The sequence below is a fragment of the Podarcis pityusensis genome (assembly GCF_964106645.2).
Source record: "Podarcis pityusensis genome assembly, chromosome: 11".
In the NCBI taxonomy this organism is placed as follows: Eukaryota; Metazoa; Chordata; class Lepidosauria; order Squamata; family Lacertidae; genus Podarcis; species Podarcis pityusensis.
Window position 1 is genome coordinate 62,273,747 of NC_138036.1, and position 26,417 is coordinate 62,300,163.

Consider the following 26,417-nt stretch of genomic DNA (forward strand, 5'->3'; position numbering starts at 1 on the left):
ACTGATGCATTTCTTACTAACTGGCTGGTTTGGCCTGTAGAATGGAATGCCTTCTCCTTCGATTGCAGTGAAAATCAGTAATTATTAATAAGTAATTTATAGTTTCCTTGGCGCTGAAAAGACAGTAGTGGTTCAAATATTTTTTAAACAATGAAGGGTTTTTTCATACTTCAGTACCACACAAGACAGATTTTTGCCTAACTTCACAAATTTGAAATTAATGATATAATTGAAAATTAGAGGCAGATTATTATAGTAATAAATATTTTACTGTTTTTCTATTGGTAGTCTATTGCTATAGCTGAAATTCGGGAATATATTGTATACAATTTTATTTATTAACTTTTGTCAATTGATCTTAATATCTTTCCTATCAGCCGACACAAAAAAATACTACTTAGCACCAAATGCTGGGATAAGTTCTGCTTGTGAAATTCTAAGTAGCTTCTTTTTATTTCTTTAAGATTTTTATATTCTGCTATAATGTTTATCCAAAGCAAGCTTACATTAAAATTAAAACAAAGCAATAATAAAATATGCAATAAACCTAATAAAAGTAATTAATAACATGAGAACAATGGCCACATTAAAATAATAATTAAAAGAGCAAAGTAACAGAAAGTCTGATTAGAAAGATTGTTGTCAGGCAATTCTTTTATACTTAACAGAGTGTTTCATATTTTACTTTTAAATTTAACCTTCTTAGACCAGCAAATTAATTTTCTCTAAGCTACATTTTAAAGATAGCGCTCCAGAAATATTTTATGGGCAAATTCATCAGTGGCAACATTTGAATAGTTTATGTACATTTTCATAAAACCTCATAAGTGAACCAAGAAATATGGATAAAATAGCTGCTTCTTGGTATTTTTGTACTAGGAAATTCTTTAGGCAGCTATCCAATAAAATTTAACACATAATAGCAATTTAATATTTACGTGGCGGGGGAACAATGACTATCAGCACTCCAGTCACCTAAATATTAAACTAAATAAGTGAGCCAATGCAATTCAGTAAAACATAAGGTGTTTCACATTTCAAGTAATTCTTTGAAAAATGAATCATTAACCATTTTCTCTTAGTATGTAATACTTTCACAAGGCAACAATTACACAGATGCACACACACTCCAAGGACAGGAACAGTGTGTTTCTATAAAATAATCATTTATTTCAATTGTTTCTGCTACAACGTGCTAACTACATGTTTTGCCAACACCTGTTCATTGCAAAATAAATTTGTGCCCTCATTTTATGTTTTGTGTGTTTTGACTTCTAATTAAATAAGGTTGCAATCTTGTGCATACAAATTAAGTTCAAATAGGGTTCTGTGTGTGTTTTAGCATGGCAAACATGGGTTTCTGTGAAATCAGAACTCATGAGAGGTTAGCTAAGGTTACCCCACTGCATGCAATCCTAATTATTAGTTTAAACATGATCAAGCTTACTCTCATATGTGTGGAAAGAATATTCAGGCAAAGCAAACAAATTATGATAATAAAGGTATTATAAACCCTCATTGTGAAAACTTGTTTAAAGCGTTTTCCAAACCCCAACACTCATCACTTCCTTCCATGCCCTTAGCACTGGCCAAGGCTTGTACTGGGATGTGTGCTCTGCCATGCCATTTCCCTGGAATGTGAGAAACAACCATTTCTTCCTTCTTTAGTACAGGGCTGCATTTTGACTTGTGCCACCGCAGGTTTGCTTAACGAATTTAAGATCAGAGCGTCAGCTACATCAAGGATACCTATACTTGGCTTTCCCATTGTAGGGTGGATGTAGGAAACTAAAGAGGAAATCATTAACATATAATCTGGTACTAAAATCATTTTGATATGTCTATAGTCTTTTACTGTTCCGATGATATTTTATAGGGTATTCATTTATTAAAAGCTTTACTTCTGAAAAATTCATATATAGCCTGAAGAATGTTAATGGAACAAACACTGTTCCTTCTAGTCAGAAATGAACTATGGCAATTAATTTTTCAAAGCTGATGTTTTTGCCAGGGCATGAAGTAGCAGGAAGTATATTCAAGGGACTGGGCTGCTGTTTTAGGTATAAATGGCATTTAATGCATGCTACTCCTCCTTAGCATGTTTGCACTTGCACCACAGTAACTGTGTGCTTAGGATTGTAGCAACAGTCTTTTATCACATAGCCTATAGCTACCATAAGCACTCATGTAAATCTCATCAGCTCTAATCAACATCTTTGAATGCATTTTGTTTCTTTGCATGTTTTCTAAATATATCTAAATTCAGAGGGGGGAGGGAGGTCATCTCTTAATTGCTGGAGTGGTACTTTTTGTCCTTAGATTAATTATTAAAAACATCATATTGACTTGAAATAGGCTACTTAGGCTTACCCGCTTACCCACTTCTGAGTCAAAGTGCATAGAATTGTGCCATTAGAAAATTAAGATAATTTTAATAATTATAAAAATTATGCTATTGCTAGTTTTCCCATTGACCCAATGCACACCCACTTTACTTGAGAACAAAAACCCTGTTGATACCGCCTGCTCTTTTTAAAGATAGCATCCACATAGTGAATGGCTTCTCCAGAATGAGCAGAAGCTAAGATTTTGCATGCTTTTTTGCTTGTTCATTTCTGGGCTTTTTCAATTTGTTATCTTTGCATGCTGCTAGATGCAGATTGAGGGTGATACCAGCTTCTGTTGATGGTACAGTGGCATCTCGGGTTACAGACGCTTTGGGTTACAGACGCTTCAGGTTACAGACTCCGCTAACCCAGGAATAGTACCTCGGGTTAAGAACTTTGCTTCAGGATGAGAACAGAAATCGTGCTCCGGCGGCGCAGCGGCAGCAGGAGGCCCCATTAGCTAAAGTGGTGCTTCAGGTTAAGAACAGTTACAGGTTAAGAACGGACCTCCAGAAAGAATTAAGTTCTTAACCCGAGGTACCACTGTACATGATTCAGAAAGCATGTTTCTCTCAAAGAGGTTGTTGCCAATGGGCAAAAAAAAGACTAGAAGAGAAACAAATAGAGCAGTGAATCTCAACAGGCAGCCTGGCTAAAGGAGTGGCTCAGCTAGGGCTTGACCCCTGGCCTGAAATCCACAGCATGGGGTGTGTGAAAATGATGACCTAGAGAGCAGCAGATGGTGGGATATGGTAAACAGGCCCTGCATTAGCCCCTGGGGGGGCGTGGACATGCCAAATCCTGCTAGGGCTAACACTGGGTCATCACAGCACCCCTTTTCTTCTTCTTTAGTAAAATGTTATATAGTCAGGGGGCAGACAAGAGGTGTACATGTTTACAGGTGCTAATTTTATTTTATTATATCAGTTGTTTTCAACCAGTGTGCCGTGGCACCCTAGGGTGTCCTGAAGGATGGTCAGGGATGCCGCAGGGGTGTCCCTCTTTCCTTCCCTCCTTCCTCTGAAGCCCTCTTCCATCTCTGCCTCCCAAAGGCTTGCACAGCTGTTTATTGCAGCAGCCCTGGCCATAAGTTCCGCAGGCGAATGTTGCCTCTGGGAGGCACCGCTCTTTGGGGCTCCCAAGGAGAAGGAAGAGGAGGGGAGGCTGAGGGAAGCTGTTCAAAAAGGGCTGAGGGGCTGCCAGCTCTGCAGGCAAGGGGGGACCTAACTGGGCTCCTGAGCCCCACAAAGGAGCCGCAGAAAGAATGTAGTTGGTCAAGGGAGCCATGAACTCAGAAAGGTTGAAAACCTCTGTATTATATGATCATTTGCTACAACAAAATGGTGATTATTCCCTGTTTATCATCAGGGCAACAGAAACAAACTCAGTTTTTTTTACCCTTGTCATCAGAGTATTTCTTCTTCTTTTTAATCAGGGTTGGAAAAATGCTTTTAGCTTGTTTTTTGCATGTGGATGCAGTTGTAAATCATGGAATGGGGTACGGGGAGGGAAGAAAAACGTTAATTGTGTGCTTCAGCACTGAAGTGATTCACAAGTCTATCTAAAGGAAGACATCATAAAACCATTAAGTCCAGAGTCTAAAATTGCACAGCTGTGTGGAACTCAATGCGTCTTCAGCATTCTTGTTCTTTTTCCGGCACAACTTGGTCTGCTGATGTTCAAATGTAACTGCTGCTTTATATTGTGGCTCCCCTTGTTTGGTGCTTCTTATGTCCTCCTCTCTTGTTCATATTTTTTTTGTTGAGAATGCGATATAACATAGATATATATCTTTGAATGGGATATAACACAGAAAGGTAACAGAAACAAACTTAAAAAACAACAACCCTCCTATAGGAATAGACAAAGTTAGACCAGATTTCTTCCTATGTTCCCAGTGGAAATGATGATAATCTGCGTTACACTACAGGAAGGAAAGGGCTGATACTTAGCAGGATCATTTAAGGACTCTCCAGGTGTGTCCCCCTTTGATGGATGGTTTCTAAAGAGATGTGTACAAGTGTATGGTGCTGGTGTTAATCTGGTGCCAGAATGAACTTTTGAATGTTGACAAAATTTCACAAATATTTCTGGTTGCGAAGCAGAACAAAATCCATTCCACACCTTGGGATTCTACAAATGTTCTTATTTGTTTCCTTCCTGCTTCTGGATTCCCTGTTTTTCAAGGTAGTCAGTATGAATTGTATGATAATGTATATTCTAATCCTGCCATATAAGAATCACACACCAGAATCCACTAAACAAGTGGATTCTGAGCTTTGACTTAATTAAGAAGTCAGATGTGTTCAGTGATCCCCATGCAAAATACAGTCATACCTCGGGTTAAATATGCTTCGAGTTGAGCGCATTCGAGTTGCGCTCCTCGGTAACCCGGAAGTAACGGAGCGCGTTACTTCCGGGTTTCGCCGCTTGCGCATGCACAGACGCTCAAAATGATGTCACGCGCAGCATGCGCAGAAGCGGCGAAAAGCGGCACGTGCGTGTTCAGACGTGCCGTCGCTAGTTACGTTTACCTCTAGATGCGAACGGGGCTCCGGAACAGATCCCGTTCGTATCTAGAGGTACCACTGTAGTTGTTTTAAGTGATTTCAAAACAGCAAAAAGAATGTAATGTCAAGGGGTTTCTCACCAACTGGAGAGGTTTAATGTATCGTTATTTTCATTTGTTTTATTTTGTTGATTATATTAATATTAATGCTGTATGCAATCCATCAAGCCCCACAAGAAATGCCAGTGGAGCCTTTCATTGAAAAACACAACCCCTAAACTTTGCTACTGTGGAGCATCCTATGTTAAATGCTTTGTTGTCCTTTAAAAATGATATTGAACAGGAAATTTATTTTATGGATTTTTCATTCATCTCTTTTTCAGGCTCAGAAGTCATGGATAGAAAGAGCATTTTACAAAAGGGAATGTGTTCACATCATACCCAGCACCAAAGACCCCCATAGGTATGGCATGACTTTTGTCAATGAACTTGCTTTTCATGACAGCTTATACTTAACCTATTATATCTCATTGGATCTTGGCTTTTGATACCTGTCAGAGAAGAAACAGCTCTATTCTAGTAATTGCCAGGCAACAAATGTTGTTAAACTAAGATGGACACAATATGAATTTGAACATAATGTAGCTCTCTAACCAGGCCTTTGGCTAATTAACATTCTATGTTCTTTTAGATGTCTTTGTGGGAGTATTGGTTTGCTTTTGTTTTTATTATGTATTTTGTGTTCTAATTTTGAATTTTTATGTTGTGAACTTCCCTGTGATCTTTGGATGAATGGCGGTATACAAATTTAATAATAATAATTTTCCTTTACCCAGGAAAATACTTCAGGTTAGAGATATAGCTGTTCTTGCATGAAAAACATGAATGCTAACAGAAAATACATATACAGTGGTACCTTGATTTGCAACCATAATCCGTTCTGCAGGTCCGGTTGTAAACCAAAACAGGTTGTAACCCAAGGCATTCTTTCGCCAATGGGGCCTCCAAAAAAAATGGTTTGTAATCCAAAAAAAGAGACACGCACTTCTGGGTTTGGCGTGGTTGTAATCCAAAACAGTTGTAATCCAAAGCGGTTGCAAACCAAGGTACCACTGTATCCTGCATTATAAGTAAAATATCTTTTTAACGTAATACAGCCTTTGAGAAGAAGTTGGGACAATATTTAAATGACCATTTCTTACCATTTTCCATTTCTTAAAAGTGTAATTTTCTTGAAGTATCATGGAAATTTAAATGTTTTCAAGTTCTGTTAGCCCATAGTAGCAAAAATATTTATTGTATCAATTATTTCAGTTTGTGTAAGCTCATGTTTAACCTACTTGAAATCCCTGCAATATAACCTTTCCACGGTGTCACCAAGAATATGTGAAAAGGCTCTCTTGCAGTGATTTCATGTAAGTTAAAGACATGCTGCTGTACAAAGGCTGGTGCTGAGGGCCATTGTTGCAGCCTGAAATGGCTTTGGGTATGTCTTGTGGATGTTTGCTTGCAATAAGACAAAAACAGTTGTACAAAGGTAATTTCATAATCTGGATATGCAGTTCATATACAGCATTCCAAAGTTACCTTTACCAAGGTAAAGGTACCCCTGACCATTAGGTCCAGTTGTGGACGACTCTGGGGTTGCGCACTCATCTCGCTTTACTGGCCAAGGGAGCTGGCGTTTGTCCACAGACAGCTTCTGGGTCATGTGGCCAGCATGACTAAGCCGCTTATGGCGAACCAGAGCAGTGCACGGAAACACCGTCTACCTTCCTGCCGGAGCAGTACCTATTTATCTACTTGTACTTTGACGTGCTTTCGAACTGCTAGGTTGGCAGGAGCAGGGACCAATCAATGGGAACTCACCCCGTCACGGGGATTGGAACCGCCGACCTTCTGATCAGCAAGCCGAAGAGACTCAGTTGTTTAGACCACAGCGCCACCCAGGTGGTACTGGTCCACAATTTGGCCAATAAAAGGTGTCACCTTATTGCCTGTGAAGAGAGATGAGGAACTGGTGGGCCTCCAGATGTTGAACTCCACAAGATGGAATTTCTAGTGCAGTAGCATCTAGAGGGCCATGGTTTCATTTGACATTTACCTTTGAGCCTGTGGACATAAAGGGATGCAAATCAAAGTTGATCTGCGTCAGAGTGACCAGCCATTTGAGTAGTACTATCTTAAAGAGAATGTTGGCGGGTATAGCATCTCCAACAGGGATGAGAAAAGCTCCGCCAGCACCTTTATTAAAGTTATTGTGGAGTTCTGTGTGGTTGTCTTCATCTTTGTATCCTAACTATGTCTACTGAGAGGGAAACTGTTTTGAAGACTGAAGTGTTTTACTTCAGTAGCCACAATGACTTAATTTAATCTCATCTGCCTCTTTGTGAAGAAATACAAGTAATTTTTGCTTGATGCCATAGGTGTTGCTGTGGGCGCCTAATAGGTCAACATGTGGGACTTACTCCAAGCATCTCCATTATTCAGAATGAGAAGAATGAAAGCCGGCTTGCTCGAAATGACATCCAGTCAGAGAAGTGGTCAATCAGCAAGCACACTCAGCTCAGTCCCACTGATGCTTTTGGAACCATTGAGTTCCAAGGTGGAGGTCACTCAAATAAAGCCATGGTAACTAAAACCCTCATAATTTGGACCAGAACGTGGTCCTTACTTCATAAGTTCCTTACTTCATGTTTGCTTTTATTTCTGTGTGTGTGTGTCTTGGGTGCACATTCTAGGGAATGGTGCAGATTATTCCGCCATGTACATTAGCATCACTGATGCATTACAGAGTTGCATCAGTAATATGGGCAAATTCATGTTTCCAAGGAGCCTTGCAACCTAAAAGGTAGCCAGTGGGGGAAATAGCAGTGGGGAAGAGGGAGAAACATGGGTATGTGGGAAATGTGGCCAAGAACCACAGCTCAGTCACAAAACAGATGCTGTACATGCAAAGGATTCCAGGTTCAATCCTTAACATGTTCACGTAGGGCAGGGGAAGACAATACTGATCTAGCTGAACCAATAGTCTAAGTCAGTAATTCCTAAATGTTTTTCCAAGCATGTTTGCAGTTAGGCATGGGGCTTAAGTGTAATTATATTGGAATACGGTAAAATCAAAAGGAGTAGAGAGCCAATACATGGCTTTCATTTTCAGCAGTGTTTCCATGTTTCTGCCCTCCGTCTCTAGGAAGGCATCTACCTTGTTCTTTCCTAAAATTGTAAGGCAAGTTCTAATACAATACAAAAGACTCTGCTCAGTTTTACAGTGAGCTCATGTTCAATAGGAAGATGTTTCACATTGTTGGCAAACAGTAGTTTTTGGAGATAAATGTGAGCCTGACGGCTTTGAATAAAGTGACCCCAGAGGACTAGATACTGTTGCCAAATAAAATAAAAGTTTTATCAGTTTTGCTGATGGGTGAGCAGCAGATCAACTCCCACTGCTTTCTGCAGTAGGAAAAAATGTAACAGAAATGTATTGTTTATTAAAATTGTTATTCTTTAATATAGAATAACCAAATTCTATCTGCAGTGCAGTGTGTCACATTTATTAAATGAGGGAATGCTTATTGTCAGACTTCCAAGGAAAACATCAGGCACTGTTAGATACTGATGTAACTTTAAAACACAATGCAAACCTCCATGTGTGGTTTTATAATTTTTCAGCTTATCTCCATAAAAGTAATTTGTTCGCTTCACAGAAAGAAGATACTTTGCTCTTTGCTTCATGTTCACTTGAAATTTATTTCTATTGATTATCTTACTAATTTTCAAATTAACATGATAGCTTTACTGAAGGCTGGCCACATTACCTGGTAGCATTTGCCTGGTCAGTATTTTTATGGTTAAACTGCAAGCTTCTGTTCAAATTTCCTTGACATTAATGCTGTCTACAATGCTGTGTAGAATAACTGCTAATTGGCAAAAGTAATGAGCCCCATAAAGAGGCATTCAGGAAGTTCATGCCAGCTACCTACAAATTGACACATATAGAGTTTGACTGACATAGTTTAGGAAATGGCATTACTACTTTTTTCATTCCAATAGTTATAAAATTTTATTTGAAGCTTAAAGAGCCAAATTCCTCAAACCCAGAAACTTGTCTTTCAACAACACAAAATCACACGGCAGCCTTTCATTCTCACTGAAGCTTGTTAACCTTGATTACACCATGTCAAGGTCCCTCACTGCCCTTGGCTTTTAACTGCAGTGCTGCAGGCATGAAGAAAAACAGTTGGGCAGGCCTGGTACTTGCTCCTCTAGCAAACATTGAATAAACTCTTTCTACAGTCTAATACCTTCTGACAGCTACCATGTTTGAGAAAATCATTATTAGAGCTAGACATTGTGCACTGAACTTGCTCCTCCATTTCAATATAATTTAGTAAACTCGAGGCCACAACACTCCATTTATTCTTCTTCTCCTGTAGCGGTAGCGTTAATGGTGTTGCCGGTTCATCATCTTCAAAAATAATGTGCCACAATTGTGAATTTTCATATAAGTCAAGCCATATCCATTCTGCTTCATCAGTCCACTGTAAACTACAGTTCAGTTTTTCCAGTGCAGAAGAAAGAAGCCACTTTCAAATTCTTACCCTGTTTGATCCTCACAATATTATGAGATAGACGAGACTGAGAGTGGTTGCATTTGGAGGTAACAGCAAACTCTTCCCTCTCTCCAGTTCCCCTTTGTTCTAAGCCAGGCATGTCCAAGAGGTAGATCGTGATCTACCGGTAGATCACTGGATGTCTGTGGTAGATCACTGGCTCCCCCCAAAGAAGCTCAACCAGTTTGGCTCCCCTAAAAAAAGCTGAACAACTTTGGCCTGAGCCACCCCCAAAATGGTGCTTACTTCCTTTCCCCAAAAGCTCAACAACTTAGACCTGAACCCCTAAAAAAGGGGGTAGATCACTTTTTAAATCTGTGAGTAGATCGCAGTCTCATGGGAGTTGGCCACCCCTGTTCTAAGCCATTTGTTCTAAGCCATCAGATAAAAATGAAAGTGAAACCTCTTTGTGGCCATGTTAGAGGGAAAGAGTGGAGAAAGGAGTTTGAGAAGCTGAGATTTGCCTTGGCACATCCACATAGTTTATAGTTTCCTCTGAATGCAGCCAGTGACTTGCTCAAAGCAACTTGACACAGAGACTCCCATGCTATATGAGTTGTAAACTCTCCTGAGTTCATTAGCAAGTTGCTCCATGACTACTGTGGAGTAAGCTGAGTAAGTTTTGCCATTTTTTAGATCAGTCTGATAACAACATGTGGGCACATCACACTCTCTGACACAGGCTCATGCTTGGCACCTCTCTCTCTCTCTCTCTCTCTCTCTCTCTCTCTCTCACACACACACACACACACGAGAGAGAGAGACCACACATCTCTCTTCCCCCCACCTCTCTTACACACTTTATCTCCCTCTCACAGTCTACACAACATACATATGTTTTCCTCCTCTCTCTCAGTTTTGACTCATGTCTCAGGTTTTAAAAAATACTATAAGCGTACATTAAAAAGAAAAAGAAAGGGGGAAAAGGAATCCAGGAATCTGTAGATTTTGGTTCACCCTGGGGGCACCTAAGAAGGCCTTTGCAGACAGCAGGTCTGCCAACCCCTGGAAAATCAACTAAGCAAAGTCATCTTACTCTCTTGAGTTTGTATTTTTCATTTTATTTGGTTAAGTAGCACTTCTCTTCAAACTATATGTTAACAGATGGATTTTCAACCAAATGCTTCTGAGATCTGGTTCTGTATTAACTTCCACATAAATTCCATTGTACAGAAGTTCAGTAAAATCCTAATGAATTATTCCCATGTCTTTTTAATTCATGGAATGATGATGCATCTCGGTCTTTTGGCTAAGATCAAGTGTAAATATTCCAGCTGCATGTCTATTACCAGCTTCTCGTCTTCACTCTTTGCTTTTGTTTCAAATCAATGCCCTTCCTTCTGTAGTATGTGCGTGTGTCTTTTGACACAAAGCCTGATCTTCTTCTACACTTGATGACCAAGGAATGGCAGCTTGAACTTCCCAAACTTCTCATCTCTGTGCATGGAGGTCTCCAGAATTTTGAACTTCAGCCAAAGCTCAAGCAAGTCTTTGGGAAAGGTCTCATTAAAGCTGCCATGACAACTGGAGCATGGATATTTACTGGAGGAGTAAACACAGGTAACAATAACCTGGCAGAATGAAATCCCTGGAGCAGATGGAATTCTTTCTATGGCAGAAAAAGCTTTTTCATGGTCACAGGATCCTGAAAAAATCCTGTCACTGCATTAAATGAAGCAGACAGCATTATGTTCATTTAATACATTTCTATCTAGACATCATTCAAACTAAATGTGGCATTAAATACATGGTTTGCATTTAATATATATGTTTTTAAAAGTGCAAATTTTCTTAGCAGGATCTAGATAGGGATAGGACTTTAACCCTTTCCCCAATCCTGAAAAAAAATCCCACCTCATGACCAATTGCATTGGGAGGAAAGCTGCTATTAGAAAAACCCACATCCAGCAAGCCAAGTCAAACCTTCACTGCAGATTGTAGTTAATTAGAGCAAAGCAAACTGTAATCCCTGTTTCAGACCTAACTCCAAGCCACAGATTGTGGTTTGTTTCTTCCCTGGGCTGGTGGAGAGCAGCAAAGCATGTGAGATCATCACATCCACCATAAGCCATTCATAATGGTTTACCATCATGCCCAAACTGGGCCATAATTTCCTTTTCCCCTCTTTAGTCACATCTTTTCTCTAAGCCAAGGCTGTGTAGATAATTTACCTATAAAGCAGATTTGAAGCATGTTTCCCCCCTCAAAGAATTCTGGGCACTGTTGTTTGTTAAGGGTTGCTATGAATTGTAACTTTGTGAAGGTGCCCAGAATTCTTTGAGGGAAACAATATGTGCTTTAAAGGTATAGTCTCTGTGCCCAGCATTTTTTTTGTGAAGGCAAATGAGCAGTGGAAGACATATACAAGCTTGCAGTTCCTCTGTTCTCTCCAGAGCTTCTGCATGCATGGCACAGTGGGTGACTTTCTCCCTTTTAATTTTCAAGACTTATTGCAGTTACATAATTTGTTTGTAAGACTCAGTATTTGAGATTTTCTATCACAATTTTTTTAAAGTATAGAATCACAGAACTCCTAGCATTTTAGAAAGGTAAAGTTATGCCTATTTACTGCTACTTACATAAATGTTTTGTTTTTACTGGGGGATTATTTTGATATTTTGCCATAATCCATACGTTACAGGAGTTATTCGGCATGTTGGGGATGCACTGAAAGACCACGCCTCCAAGTCAAGAGGGAAGATCTGCACTATTGGAATAGCTCCCTGGGGAATTGTAGAAAATCAAGAGGATCTGATTGGCAAGGATGTAAGTCTCTAGATTTCTTGCAGTGCATTGCTTTGCCAATATGTCCTTGAAGTCTGGGTTTTTCAGATCTTTTGGCCAGGGCAGAAGTTGTGGGTGTGTCCTCTGCGCAATGTGCCCCTGCTCTCTAGGAAACTGTCAAGGTGGCAGACCTGAAAAGCAGAGAGAGGCACGGAGGTTGGTAGATGAGCTGTGCCTTGCTCCCAGGTTGATAGCTGCCCTGCTGGCATGGAGAATGAGGGTCTCAGGAAAGGAGGATGTCACTCTGAGGAAGAGGGAAATGATCATTTAGAAAGGACCTATTCCTTGAAGGACATATAGCTATCCTCTTCTGCCATTGCTACTACCTAACATTGCTATGCAAACAGTCAAGGTTTTCTCCAAAATATTCTGGGAGCTGTCATTTGTTAAGGGTGCTGAAAGTGGTTAGGAGACCCCTATTCCCCTTCAATAGCTACCAAGCTACAATTTCCAGAGTGGTTTAACAGTTCATTAGATGTTAATAGACAGTCCCTCTTCACAGGGAACTCTTGAGAACTGGAGTACCATGAGGGGAATAAGGGCCTCCTAACAACTCTCAGCACCCTGAAGAAACTACAGTTTCCAGAATTCTTTGGGGAAAGATATGAATATTTAAGGTGGTATCAAGGTGCTTTAAATGTCTGGTGTGAATGTGGCCCAAGTCTAAAGCTCCAGCCACTACACCACTCACCATGCAAATGTGAAAGTATGAAAACATGGAAAGTATGAATCCTAATTAAATAGGTATTTTGTTGCCAATGACATTATGTGGATGCAGCAAACCACCTCCATGCATGAGCAGCAGCAATCACATAATCCACATCTGTCTGGACGTATCCTTACTCTTCTGAAGAAAATAATGGAGAATAATCTTCTAAGATTGTCTCACCCACATTCACACACCTGCTGCCAGTGTTTATGCTTTGCATTGATACCTGCAGTTGCTGCCTGCAAGCAAGGCTGAAAAAGAACTTTTCATTAGTTTCCTTGAAGCCACTCCGTTTCAGTTCTCTGGCGGGTTTAACACAGGGATAGGCAACCTAAGGCCCAGGGGCCAGATGCGGCCCAATCGCCTGCGGATGGTCCAGGATTCAGCGTGTTTTTACATGAGTAGAATGTGCCCGTTTATTTCAAATGCATCTCTGGGTTATTTGTGGGGCATAGGAATTGGTTCATTTTTTCTCTCCAAAATATAGTCCGCCCCCCCCCCCCCACAGCTGAAAAAGGTTGCTGACCCCTGGCTTAACAGCTAGGTCCTCTGCTTCTCTGATGGAGAGGAACAATAGTATATCTCTCCTTCAGCAAGAGCACTGCTTGATTAAATCAAGGCTATATCACCAAGGATGAAATTCAGTAACAGTGTACTTGGAGCTTATACAAATAATTAGTTCTAACAGGTTCTGTAGGGATATGATATGAGGTAATTTTTGCTAGAAAATATTGCCAGACACCTGGCAGAGAAACATATAATTACTAGGAACAATGATTTATGCAGCAAAATCCAAAATTGTATTCTTTTCCTTCACTCTCTTGTCACAACCTGGGTACATTGTGAAGGCACATGTCCCACATGCTCTGTGTTCACCAGGTGAAAGCATTTCAAGATCACGCATGGCACATGGGGAGAGAGCCCAGGGTGCCTGGCTCACAATCCTCGAAGTAAAGAAAGCTTGGAATAGAATGATAATTTGCTAATGGAAACTGAAACAAACTGGAAACTGATTCTGGAACAGATACTATAGACTGAAGCAAACTGAAGCATTTATCCAGTCCCTAAATTTAGTTTATAAGTTCTGAATTGTGTCTTTGAGTGGTGATCACACTGTATAATTAGTCAGTGGCTGAGTTTTATATATAATGGCTACTTACCAACCTTTGCTTATGACAGTTCAAGCAACTGGTTTTGTTATCTGTACACAGCTGGAGGCAAAAAGGGAGGCAAAAAATTAGCACATGAATTGGACACACAGAAGGTGTGTGCAAGTAAGCATGCATGAGAATGATATATTTTAAAGTTAAATATGTTTCTCTCTGTTTTATCCAGATTTGAATTGCTATTTTGTGTTATGTTTTGCTTAAATGTTGTGATGCTCTTGGACAGTGAGGGGAGAGAAACAGAAAGAAAGCTACAACTGTGTAGGCTCCTGTAGTCCACTATGGTGGTCCAATATGTTTTTGTTTGTTTTTTCCTTTTACTGTTATATTAAATTTGCTTAGTAACATAACATTATTATATGTATTCTATAAAACAAAGAATACAAAACAAAATTCATTCATACTACAATGCATAACTACATAACATTAATATATATGGTTTCTAAAAAAAGGCTTACATAACAAAATCAATTCAAAATACCATCCGGTTTACTTTTTTTTTTTCTTCCCCCTCCCTCCCCACTCCAACCCTCCCCCCCCCTTCCTTCTTCATATCTTTATCCATGTACACAGTCTGTTCATTTGAGCTTGTATGTTAGGGTTGGCTTCCCCTCTTTCTATCCAGTTCCTGTAAAATTCCCATTTATTTGTGATTCTTTGGCATTTATTTTCCCATCTATCCTCTGCCACTATCTGTGCGAATATTTCTGATTGTATGTATTCAAAAACATAATCATTCCATTTTTCCATATTCCATTTGGCCTTTTCTTTCCATCCCAAAGCAATAACTGGCATTCCAGCTAAAATCATAATCTTGTACAACTCTTGCTTATTACTTTTTACTTTGTTATTTCTCAGTATTCCCGAAAATAACAAATCCCTATTAACTTCTATGTTTATTTGAAATAATCCAGAAATTACCTTTATAATCTTTTGCCAATATTCCTTAACCAGATTACATTCTGGTGGTCCAATATGGTTGAAGAACTAAGAAAATTGTGTCTCATGACTTGCCCTGGTCCATGGGGTCACGAAGATTCGGACACAACTAAATGACTAAACAACAACAACAACAACTTGCATGAATAGTCTGATTTAGGATCTTAAGCTGCTTTTACACCCACCCCACTTTGAGCTGCTCTTTCAGCAGTGTCTCCTCTTCAAATATTAGACATCTGTCAGTCAAAGTTCTTGCAACATGTTTGGGCACTGCTTTTAATGGCTGCAACAGTGATGCCTGCAAGTAAGTGATCTTTACTGCAAAGCTGCTCCCTGATCTTTCTCAGGTGACAGCTTCATAGTACCCACAAATGTAATCACAGGCCTTTGATGGTACAGCAGTGCCATGGGAAGAAATGGCAGAGAAGTGACTCCCATGATGGTACTGTAACTTTTAAAGAGCACTTAAGAAGGCATAGTTCTGAAATCCCATGCATGCATGTTTGAGACTCAGTGGGACTTACTCCTAAGTAGATACACATAGGATCAGCCTGCATGTTATATCTCAGGTAATTTTAATATGTGGTACGTTTGGTGCATGTACCCGTTGAAATCTAGTTTTTTACAACATCAGGTTTGAATGTGCTTTCAGACATAATTTTTGAAATCTATCTGGTACTATAAATGTCATCATTGTGATTCCTTTCCATTGTGGTTTTGAGTGTTGTCTGAGGATAATAGTTGGAAGCAATATTACCATTCAACTAGAAAGTGAAAACAATATGTGAGTTACAAGAAGCCATAGAAAAACAAGACTGGATCTGCTAGTAGCTAATTTTTTCCTGTAAACAACCATAATAAAAAAATCTTACTCAGCCTTCTTATGTTCTTGGAAGTAAAATATACTTCAGATTTGGGATGCTTCTGTTAGAATGATAAAACAGTTATCCAAATTGAACTTTGGTCCAACAATATTTTTTATTATTATTATTAATAATAATAATGCCCCGCCCATCTGGCTGGGTTTCCCCAGCCACTCTGTGCAGCTCACAACAGAATATTAAAAATAGAATCAAACATTAAAAAGTTCCTTAAACAGGGCTGCGTTCAGATGTCTTCTAAAAGTCAGATAGGTTTTTATTTCCTTGACATCTGATGGGAGGGCAGGTGCCTCTACTGAGAAGGCCCTCTGCCTGGTTCCCTGTAACTTCGCTTCTCACAGTGAGGGAACTGCCAGAAGGCCCTCGGCGCTGGACCTCAGTATCCAGGCAGAACTATGGGGATGGAGACGCTCCTTCTGGGCTGAGGCCGTTTAGGGCTTTAAAGGTCAGCATTAGCACTTTGAATTGTGCTTGGAAACGTCCTGGGAGCCAATGTAGGTCTTTCAGGACCAGTGTTATGTAGTCTCAGCGGCCACTCCTAGTCACCAGACCTGCGCCTCCATGGACAGCTGTGAGTCCAAAATGACTCCCAGGCTGCGCACCTTATCCTTCAGAGGCACAGTTACGCCGTTCAGGACCAGGGAGTCCTCCACACCTGCCCACCCCCTGTCCCCCAGAAACAGTACTTCTGTCTTGTCAGGATTCAACCTCAATCTGTTAGCCGCCATCCATCCTCCAACTGCCTCCAGACACTCACACAGGACCTTTACTGCCTTCACTGGTTCTGATTTAAAAGAGCTGGGTATCATCCGCATACTGATGAACACCCAGCCCAAACCCCCTGGTGATCTCTCCAAGCGGCTAAATATAGATGTTAAAAAGCATGGGGAAGAGGATGGAACCCTGAGGCACCCCACAAGTGAGAGTCAAGGGGTCTGAACACTCATCCCCCAACACCACTTTCTGAACACGGCCCAGGAGGAAGGAGCGGAACCACTGTATGACAGTGCCCCAAGCTCCGAGCCCCTCTAGACGGTCCAGAAGGATGTCATGATTGATGGTATCAAAGCCGCTGAGAAATCCAGCAGAAATAGGAAACAGCTTTCACCTTTGTCCCTAGCCCACCGGAGATCATCAACCAGTGCGACCAAGGCAGTTTCAGTCCCATGAAGAGGCCTGAATCCCGACTGGAAGGGATCCAAATGGTCTACATCTTCCGGGCGAGCCTGGAGTTGTTCAGCAAGCACTCACTCAATCACCTTGTCCAAGAATGGAAGATTTGAGACTGGGCGATAATTTGCTATATTGGCCGGGTCTAAAGTTTTTTTTTAAGAAGCAGTTTAATAACAGGGGCATTCACCACCCCACAGAGCCCATCGCCCAGCCCTTCCCAGCTCACTTTTATGAGCCAGGATGGGGAAGGATCAAGGAGACAGGTGGTCGGTTTCACTCGTCCAAGCAGCCTGTCCACATCCTCGGAGGTAACAGATTGGAATTGATCCCACGCAGCTTGACTAGACCAGGAATCTGGCACTCTTCCGCCCCAGCCCTGCTCCCACGGTGGGGTCTACCTCTTTTCAAATCTCAGCAACTTTATTTGCAAAAAAACTTTGCAAAATCATTGCAGAAGATCTTGGGACCCTTACCGTACCCTGATGGCACTGCTGAAGGTGAAGCTGAAGGTGAAGAAAGTCGTATTTGCCATCGCTATCGCCACTTGGTAGGCTCAACGTTGAGCTCCAACCTGTGTCTGGTCCCATTCAGAATGAGTTTTCCGCCACCGGCGCTCTAGCCATCTCAGCGATTGTTTCCTTGCCCTCTTGCCTGGAGAAAACCACAGGGCTGTCCAGGCTCCATGTAATCGGAGAGGGTGCTTCGGAGCCAGGTAGTCAATAGCCCTGGTTAACTCCACATTCCAGCGGGCCACCAGGGATGCAGCTGAAAGGCCATCAACATGGGATAAAACATCCCCTACCACTCTCTGGAAAACATTTGGATGCATTAAGTGGTGGGGGCGGACCATCCAAATTCGTCCCACCTCCCTGCAGAGGGGAAGGGTCATGGAGAAGTCCAATTGCAAAAGGAAGTGTTCCAACCATCACACTTCTTTTGTTTCACTTTTACTTAGTGTCAAATCATCCACATCCATAGAGGTGAACACCAGGTCTAAGGTATGTCCGTGACTATGAGTTGGTATTCAGGTATTCAGGGACACCCCCACTGAGGCCATGTTTTCCATGAAGTCTCAAGCGGCCCCTTGTAAGGTCGTGTCGGCGTGGATGTTAAAATCCCCCAGGGCAACCAAACTAGGTGTCTCCAGGAGAACATCTGTCATGACCTGAAGCAGCTCAGGCAGGGAATCCAAGGTGCAGTGGTGGGGTTGGTATACCAAAAGGAATCCTGTACTGCCCCATTGCCCAACTTCCAGAACATGCACTCAGAAAACTGGGTCTTCCCAGTAGGACACCTGGTGCAAATTAATGACTTCCTAAAAATCACTACAACCCCCCCCCTCCCCGCCCACATGACCTGGGTTGCTGTGTGTAAGAGAAACCTGGTGGACAAGCAGCGGCAAGAATAGACCCATCTGCTTCATCCAACCAAGTCTCTGTCACACATGCCAGGTCAAGTCCTTCATCCACGATCAAGTCATGGATGGCAGTGGTCTTATGAATCATTGACCTGGCATTGCACAGCAGCACCTTCAGGTCATGTGGGTCTCCCTTGCTGATTCCAGTATCCATCTGATGAAGACCAGACCAGGAAGCAGGGATAGTCCTCAATATTGAACATGTAGGAGCTAATGTGGTAAAAGGAAAAGAAATAATCTCACTGTGTTTCTCATAATTGAAGTGCAACAGTTATTAGGGCAACATTATGAACTAAGGCAAACAATTCGGAGAGTAGCAGTTAGTAAGAGGGGCACTGACCACAAGACTCAGTTTGAACCCCCTCTTGAGCAGTTTGGAAAACACCTTGCCTTGATCTGACGTAGGGAGGGATAGATATGTCTTTTTCTAGTCTGTGTCCATTTCACATGTGTTTATTCATAAGTTCATTCCATAATTAAATATAATATTACTGCAGGTCAACAAATGAATAATGGAAGTGCTGATATTTCTAACATGATATGTCAGCGTAGCAATGGATCTCATATGTACAGGTCCAAATTTCCAAATGTCTTTAAAAACTCTTTTTATGGTGAGAAAACAAATATTCATATATTGAATTTGGCAAGTACTGGCAAAAATTGTTTCAGCAACAACTTGTTACCAGCGAATTACCTCTAGAACATCCTTTATCAGGAATTTCAAACCATGGTTGCATTCTCTGCTCCCCCCCCCCCCGATGTACAGGTGGTACGGCCATACCAAACAATGTCCAATCCAATGAGTAAGCTGACGGTACTCAACAGTATGCACTCTCACTTTATACTGGCTGATAATGGGACCACAGGAAAATATGGTGCGGAAGTGAAACTTCGCAGACAGTTGGAAAAGCACATCTCACTCCAGAAGATAAATACAAGTAAGCAGCCTGCTTTCTACGTTGTTCTATAACTGTGCACTGGGATATATCTGTTCATCATCATCAGGCCTCAGTAAAGAGTTTCATTAGGATCAGGCCACAATATTGTACAGGCAGGTTCACAATCAAAATTCTAAATGACAATCCAAAGAGCCGAGGGAAAGTTTAGCAGATGATAGGGTGGGGAAGGTGATTGTGCTATGCGTATCTAAAAGCTAGAAGCGTCTTGGCAGGAGAAGATTGGCAGGCAATGGTAAACTGAAAAACAAGGCAGAATGTGACAATGCCCAGGATCCAAAAAGACTATGGAAATGATCAAGCTGTTCTTTTCCAGCTTCAGGTCACTTTGTGAAGTACCCAGATTTAGGAATCTACTTGTCATGAGGTCAAAAGACAGGCCTCACCAGCGAAGGCATCCTTCCATGCCTTCTGCTTGCTGGCTGATGCTCTGTTTCAGGCAGCCATACTTCAAAGGAAAAGGAAAGGCAGGAATGTTCCTTGTTACTGCTGTATCTGAGTAGTCTTTGAATGGTCTGGGAAAGCTAGATGGCCCACTAGCCATCTTTCCCTTGGCTGGGAAAGCTAGATGGCCCACTAGCCCCTTTCATTCACCCACCCCACCCTGTAAGTCTTGCTGTCACCTGTTCCGTCAGCAAGAATTAATGTTTGTTTCCCACCAATAATATATAAAACAAGATATAAAACAAGAACTGTTGGACTTTCAGGACTTGACCCAGTTTCAGCTGAGCCAGGATGGAGGACTTGCCCTGGTGGTGGCCATCTGCCATGCATGCTTTAGCTGTGATGCTTTAGCATTGCAGGGGTTGGACTAGATGACCCTTGGGTCCCTTCCAACTCTAAGATTCTATGAGAGACTTCAGCCAGTAAAGCTCAGCCAGAGATCCATCTTCTCGAAGCTCCACTCCTTCCAGCAAGCCTTGAGTGTGGTTTGCCCACAAACTCATGCTGGGTTTAAAGGGAATTGGGCCCTGCCTTTTATACCCCATATAAAGTTTCCAGAGTGGTTTACAAATAGACAAGAAAAGACAGTTCAAATAAACAATTAAACATAAAACTGTAAATCAAAAACTTACATAAATACAACAGAAACTAAAGTCACTCCAAAGTTAAGCACACATTTAAAAACTAAGATGCTCTGGCTACATAAGCTTCCAGTTATAGTGGCTGCAGTCTGCCTCTTCTAGTTTTTGCAAAATACTTCTCACTGTCTCAGAACTGCTTCTTAACCCTATGGTTGTCACAGTACTCCAAAGAGGTAGTTGCTAAGGGTGATAGGAGTTCTTTCCTGACTCCCCTTCCCTTCCCTGATTAGACCAGGAGATAAATCGTGTTCTCTTGTGGTTGTTGGGCAAATAGAACACTGGGGGCTTTGGCGGGACAGTACTCAGCAGTATAGAGTACTGATGCCTCTTTTTTGCTGCCCACGAAACCCATTTCATGCTGGCACCCACTGCACATGTATCAAGAAATGAATACCAGCACCTCATTTATTTCTCAAAAGGGGAACACACTTCTGTTTAGTTTTGCTGTCATGTATTTTCTTGTGGCTCTTAAAAGCTACTGGGAGCTGAAGTGATCCTCCTTTTTTCTTTTCTCCTGCCTGTTGTAAAAGATGGGATAAGGAAAGAAAACAACCAGTAGTGACATCCAGGTTTACTTTATTTGATAATCATGGGAGAAATGAAATGGTAATATTTTCCAGCTTCCACTTCCTCACCCACAGGGGCAATAGAGCAACTTTGGGGCCTGTCGTGCAGTAAAGTGTTTCATCTGTGACCTACAGGAATCACCTGCATTTTTGTATTACTTTGTATTATTACGATGATGTGACAGTTTATAATGTAGGGCGCTTCTTCTATGTACCTTTCACTTCTCTTCCTGCCTCTGATAATCTCAGCTATTGTCTTTGAAAATTCTGATAAACTAGATTAATGTCTGAAATCTCACACTACACTAAACCAGTTAGTTTCCCAAGTGCGAGGTATTCTTTTTGCTGCCAATGGTTTGAGCTGGCTTTTCATGATACTGCCTGCTCCAATGCCATTTTCATATTGCCAAAGGCACTGAGAGGGATTTAATGGCCAGATGTGCCACATCAGACAAAATTATGTCACCTTTCCCACCATCACTTGCTGCTACCTCTATATTGATTTTTGTGTGTAAATTTGTCTACTGTGGTCTCAATGTGGGTGGAATCTCTGCCATTTCAGTATTTCCTCCCAATGTTAGAGAGCAGATATTGCTTGATTGGGTGAAAATGCTTTAGATCTTGACATGGGACATTTGGAAGATGTACAGCTGGGGAGCCACTGCTGAGAGTGAATGTGACATTTCTGCACATTGCGTTCTGGCATGTACTATATTCAGTACTTTTGAAAATTGGAATGAATCCACTTACTTTAGAATCATAGAATCATAGAGTTGGAAGAGACCACAAGGGCCATCGAGTCCAACCCCCTGCCAAGCAGGAAACACCATCAGAGCACTCCTGACATATGGTTGTCAAGCCTCTGCTTAAAGACCTCCAAAGAAGGAGACTCCACCACACTCCTTGGCAGCAAATTCCACTGTCGAACAGCTCTTACTGTCAGGAAGTTCTTCCTAATGTTTAGGTGGAATCTTCTTTCTTGTAGTTTGGATCCATTGCTCCGTGTCCGCTTCTCTGGAGCAGCAGAAAACAACCTTTCTCCCTCCTCTATGTGACATCCTTTTATATATTTGAACATGGCTATCATATCACCCCTTAACCTCCTCTTCTCCAGGCTAAACATGCCCAGCTCCCTTAGCCGTTCCTCATAAGGCATCATTTCCAGGCGTTTGACCATTTTGGTTGCCCTCCTCTGGACACGTTCCAGAACTATGGTGCCCAGAACTGGACACAGTACTCCAGGTGAGGTCTGACCAGAGCAGAATACAGTGGCACTATTACTTCCCTTGATCTAGATGCTATACTCCTATTGATGAAGCCCAGAATTGCATTGGCTTTTTTAACTGCCGCGTCACACTGTTGGCTCATGTCAAGTTTGTGGTCAACCAAGACTCCTAGATCCTACTTTGTTTCCTAGAGTATGACACTGCTGATTCATTACTCTTTTCTCATTTCTGAATAGGCTTGGCTGAATTTACATTCCTCATATTGCACTTATTCTTGAAAGATGATAATATTACATACTGCAAGTATATATTCTATCTTAGCTTGATATGCCTGATTTCACAGACTATTTCACAGCCAAATAAATGTATTATCAACAGACCATCTATAGAGAATTCCATGCTAAAACTAAACCAACCATGGTGCCTTTATTACTAAAGTTGTCTGGTCTTGACTACTGACCTTCAAAATGATGTGTTACGCCACTCAAATACTCTCTGTAATGCGCTTTCTGAAGTGAGACGTTCTAATCTCTACTTTGCTTACAACGCATAACATGTTAAAACATTGCTCTTGTGCTGAGAAAATATTCAAGCAAGCAAGAAAAAAACATTTGACTGGATCTCTGTACCCTTTGAGTAGATCAGGGAAATTTATTTTTGTGTCAGAGGTGGAGGCATCACCATTTGCATTCTCAGCCACAGTGTGAGCTTCAGACCAGAGATAAGGTAATGTGAGACTGCAAACTGTAGGCACAATGGTTCTTCCGCCACTGTTGGAGCCAGGAGGCCTCTGAATGCCACTTGGGGAGAGTGCTATTGCATCCACCTTCTGCCTGCAGGCTTCCCATGGGCATCTAGTTGACTGCTGTGAGAACAGGCTGCTGGGCTAGGTGGGTCTTTGGCTTGATCCAGCAGGACAGTTTCATGTTCTCATGTTCTATCCTGGTAAGGCTCAGAAAAAAGTATCTGCAGCAATCACTGCACCCCCCAGGATGGGGACCAGGCTGAGTGGCTGCAGAAACTTGGCTAGGAACTACTTAGTCTTTGATGAATCGTGGCCTTTCCTGTGTTTGGGAATCTGAAAATAAGACGTGGGTGAGAGCAAGTCAGTGCATTTTTCTTATAGGACTGTAGCCGGTGTTTTCTGTTTGGTAGCACAAAGACTATTGTGCTAGTGGACAGGTGGGTTTTAATGCTGCACAACAGGAATCCAGTGCAACTGTTATGCTTGCAGAAACTCACTGTAAAACAGATTGTGCAATCTATTGTGTAACAAAGTCACCAGCAGCCTGCTTATGCATTTTTTTGCACAACAGAGTTCTGCTGAGGTATACCACTAAGTGACTTTAACATAGTGCTACATTGAATACATACAACCCATAGTCTCCCCCCCCCCCCAATTACCAGCTGGTTGAATACTTTGTTACCTTCTCACCTAAATCTAATTAATATTTGTCACTATGTCAAATTTGCTTGAGCATTTCCACTGAACCACTCTGGGCACACATAAAGTAGCAGTGTGGAGCAAGGTGGTCTTATTGGGAGATCAGAAGAGCTTTGCAAGTTGCATCTAAGATGAGCTGAGTGTGAGAGAACAGAATCCTTAAATCTGAAATCTTGTGTAGATCATCCTGTTCCTAATAAAAAACAATACATAAACTATATAGTTTGTAATAATATCACAGTATCATACACGTTCATGTTATTTTACAAAGTGTTATTTTGAACTTATAACTAGATAATTGCTTCCAGGGACAAATTCTGTATGGTGAACTTGCTTGCTAGTCACATTTCCTTTTAATTGTGAACACTGTTCCTAAATCAGAATCATAGGCTACAGACGTTATCGTTTGACTTTCTTTAGAACCAGTGATCCAGAGACCTGACTAAATAACTTCGTTGTGTCTGGGTTTTGCATCTGTTTCCGAAGTAAGCTTGGAATGAACTAATCTTGTTTAAATATAAAATCAGTAAGGGATGTTTGTTTGCTGCTGATCTTTTATCAAGTTTTTGCTTGATGATCACTGTCAGTTAAAAGTAACTGATTTTTTTTATTATTATTGTAAAAGCAAGGAAATTATACAAATTAGGAAGTATCTGCATGAAAATATGAGCACTATTCTGCTCTATTAGCAAATGCATTTCTTACATTTGAGGGCCTTTCTCCCCAATTTGATTTTTACATGGAGCATTTTATTCCTTTTGTATGAGTCTTTGGAGAAGGCTGCCCAGGGACTCCTGAGCTGTTTAGCTGACCTGGGTAAATTACCATTTTGCATGTGTGTGTATTGGGTGTGCACACCCATCCGCTTCATGTATTATCATACTCTGTGCAAATGGCACATGGTGATAATGTGTGACTCTGTCAATGAAGATCAAAATGCTCTCAGCTGTGTCCCCTGGAATGCAGGAGATATCACCTAGCCAACAAGTAGATCTTTCCAAATGATGTGCATTGTATTCCCCCCCCCCCAGACTTTTGCATAGCTGAGTCAGTAGTTTCTTGGAATGCTGGCTCCCCACTTTGTCTCTATAGTTTGGTGAGCCCTGCAAATGGATTCCCAGTAATTCCCACTTCTGGGTCATGGCTGAGGAATCCCCTTTGAGCTTGGTTAGGAGCATGGTTAGCCCCCACAGACTGGTGCCCCCTTTTAAGTGAATGGGGAAGGCACATCACGCTACTTTGGGGGTGCTATTTTGATGAACATGTTGTGCTCTGGGGTGGCCTAAATCCTACTAGATGGGATCTCTCCATAGACTGTCATGTGACCCTTAGCAAATAGCACTCTAGCTTCTGGGGGTCTTGGCCATTTTCAGTCCCTCCTCTCACCTCCAGAATCATGGATGAAGGTCCAACAGCATCAAAAATTAATATCCCTTGTATGTTAGAAGAAAGATACAGTGGTGCCTCGCAAGACGAAATTAATTCGTTCTGCGAGTTTTTTCGTCTTGCGAGTTTTTTCGTCTTGCGAAGCACGGTTTTAACGGTATTAACGGTTTTAAGAAAAAGGAAACAAACTCGCAAGACGTTTTCGTCTTGCGAAGCAAGCCCATAGGGAAATTCGTCTTGCGAAGCAACTCAAAAAATGAAAAACTCTTTCGTCTTGCGCGTTTTTTGTCTTGCGAGGTACCACTGTAACTGACATCCAGAATTGCAGAGATAATAATAGAAAAGAGGACAAATAACAAGTTTACATACTTTACTCTGATGTTTCAGGAAGCTGTGCTATTTTTTGCTTTAGTCCTTTTGTCACCCTGCATTTTTCCTTTACAAAGCAATGTTTGAATCCTGATTACCAGAGCTGGCCTTTGATACTGGAAAACTGGCTTCCTATGGATATGTTAAATCACATCATCAGGGATACAATATTTAAATGAGACCGAGCAGCTGCTCTTTGGCATTTAGAGCAAACTTGGCAGTGATGTGCCCAGTAATTGCAGAGATCTATGCACCATAGTACAAAACATTCACACAAAATTATCTGATTGCAGGGTGATATAACTCCATGGCAATATTAGTGAAATGTTCTTATTTAGCCCATTATAGTGGCAGACACATTCTCCACCCCCAGCACCAAGCAGACTTTTGATTGCTCAGCAGTTCTTAAGACCAAACTGTTAATTATGTTAGTATTTATAATAGCTATTTCTTTTTTTACACTTACATTGATTTCTTGCTTTGTAGAAAGAACAAGCAAGAACTACAAAGAACTGGGAAGTGTATAGGTGTAAGTCTCTGTGGGAATAAAATTGTGGATCATAACTTTTAGTACCTAACCTAATCATCATAAATCAGAAACCAACCAGCAGCCATCCACTTTCCTGTGTGAATGCTGTTCTTTGTTCTCTGTAGAAAGCATCTATTACATTTCTCTTTAGAACAGCCGGTGGAACACAGTAAGCCTGCTGAGAAAATAGAGGACAAATAGTACCTTCTAAATAATTTTTTAAGCGTTGTCTTCATAAGTTTGTGATGTAAAAGTAAGATAAGGGAACAAAGTAACCT

The 26,417-nt window shown here is 41.3% G+C and overlaps 1 protein-coding gene across 12 annotated transcripts in view; it reads left to right on the forward strand.

Moving 5' to 3' along the window:
- Positions 1–26,417, forward strand: part of TRPM3 (transient receptor potential cation channel subfamily M member 3) — a gene marked incomplete at its 5' end in the record, with an annotated part of 403,362 nt that overhangs the window by 267,256 nt on the left and 109,689 nt on the right. For all 12 annotated transcript variants that reach the window (XM_080972224.1, XM_080972216.1, XM_080972225.1 and 9 more), the window contains 5 exons: positions 5,280–5,359; positions 7,323–7,527; positions 10,856–11,069; positions 12,151–12,275; positions 19,345–19,516. In XM_080972224.1, coding sequence (XP_080828350.1) covers positions 5,280–5,359; positions 7,323–7,527; positions 10,856–11,069; positions 12,151–12,275; positions 19,345–19,516 — 796 coding nt within the window. The remainder of the gene's footprint in view (positions 1–5,279; positions 5,360–7,322; positions 7,528–10,855; positions 11,070–12,150; positions 12,276–19,344; positions 19,517–26,417) is intronic.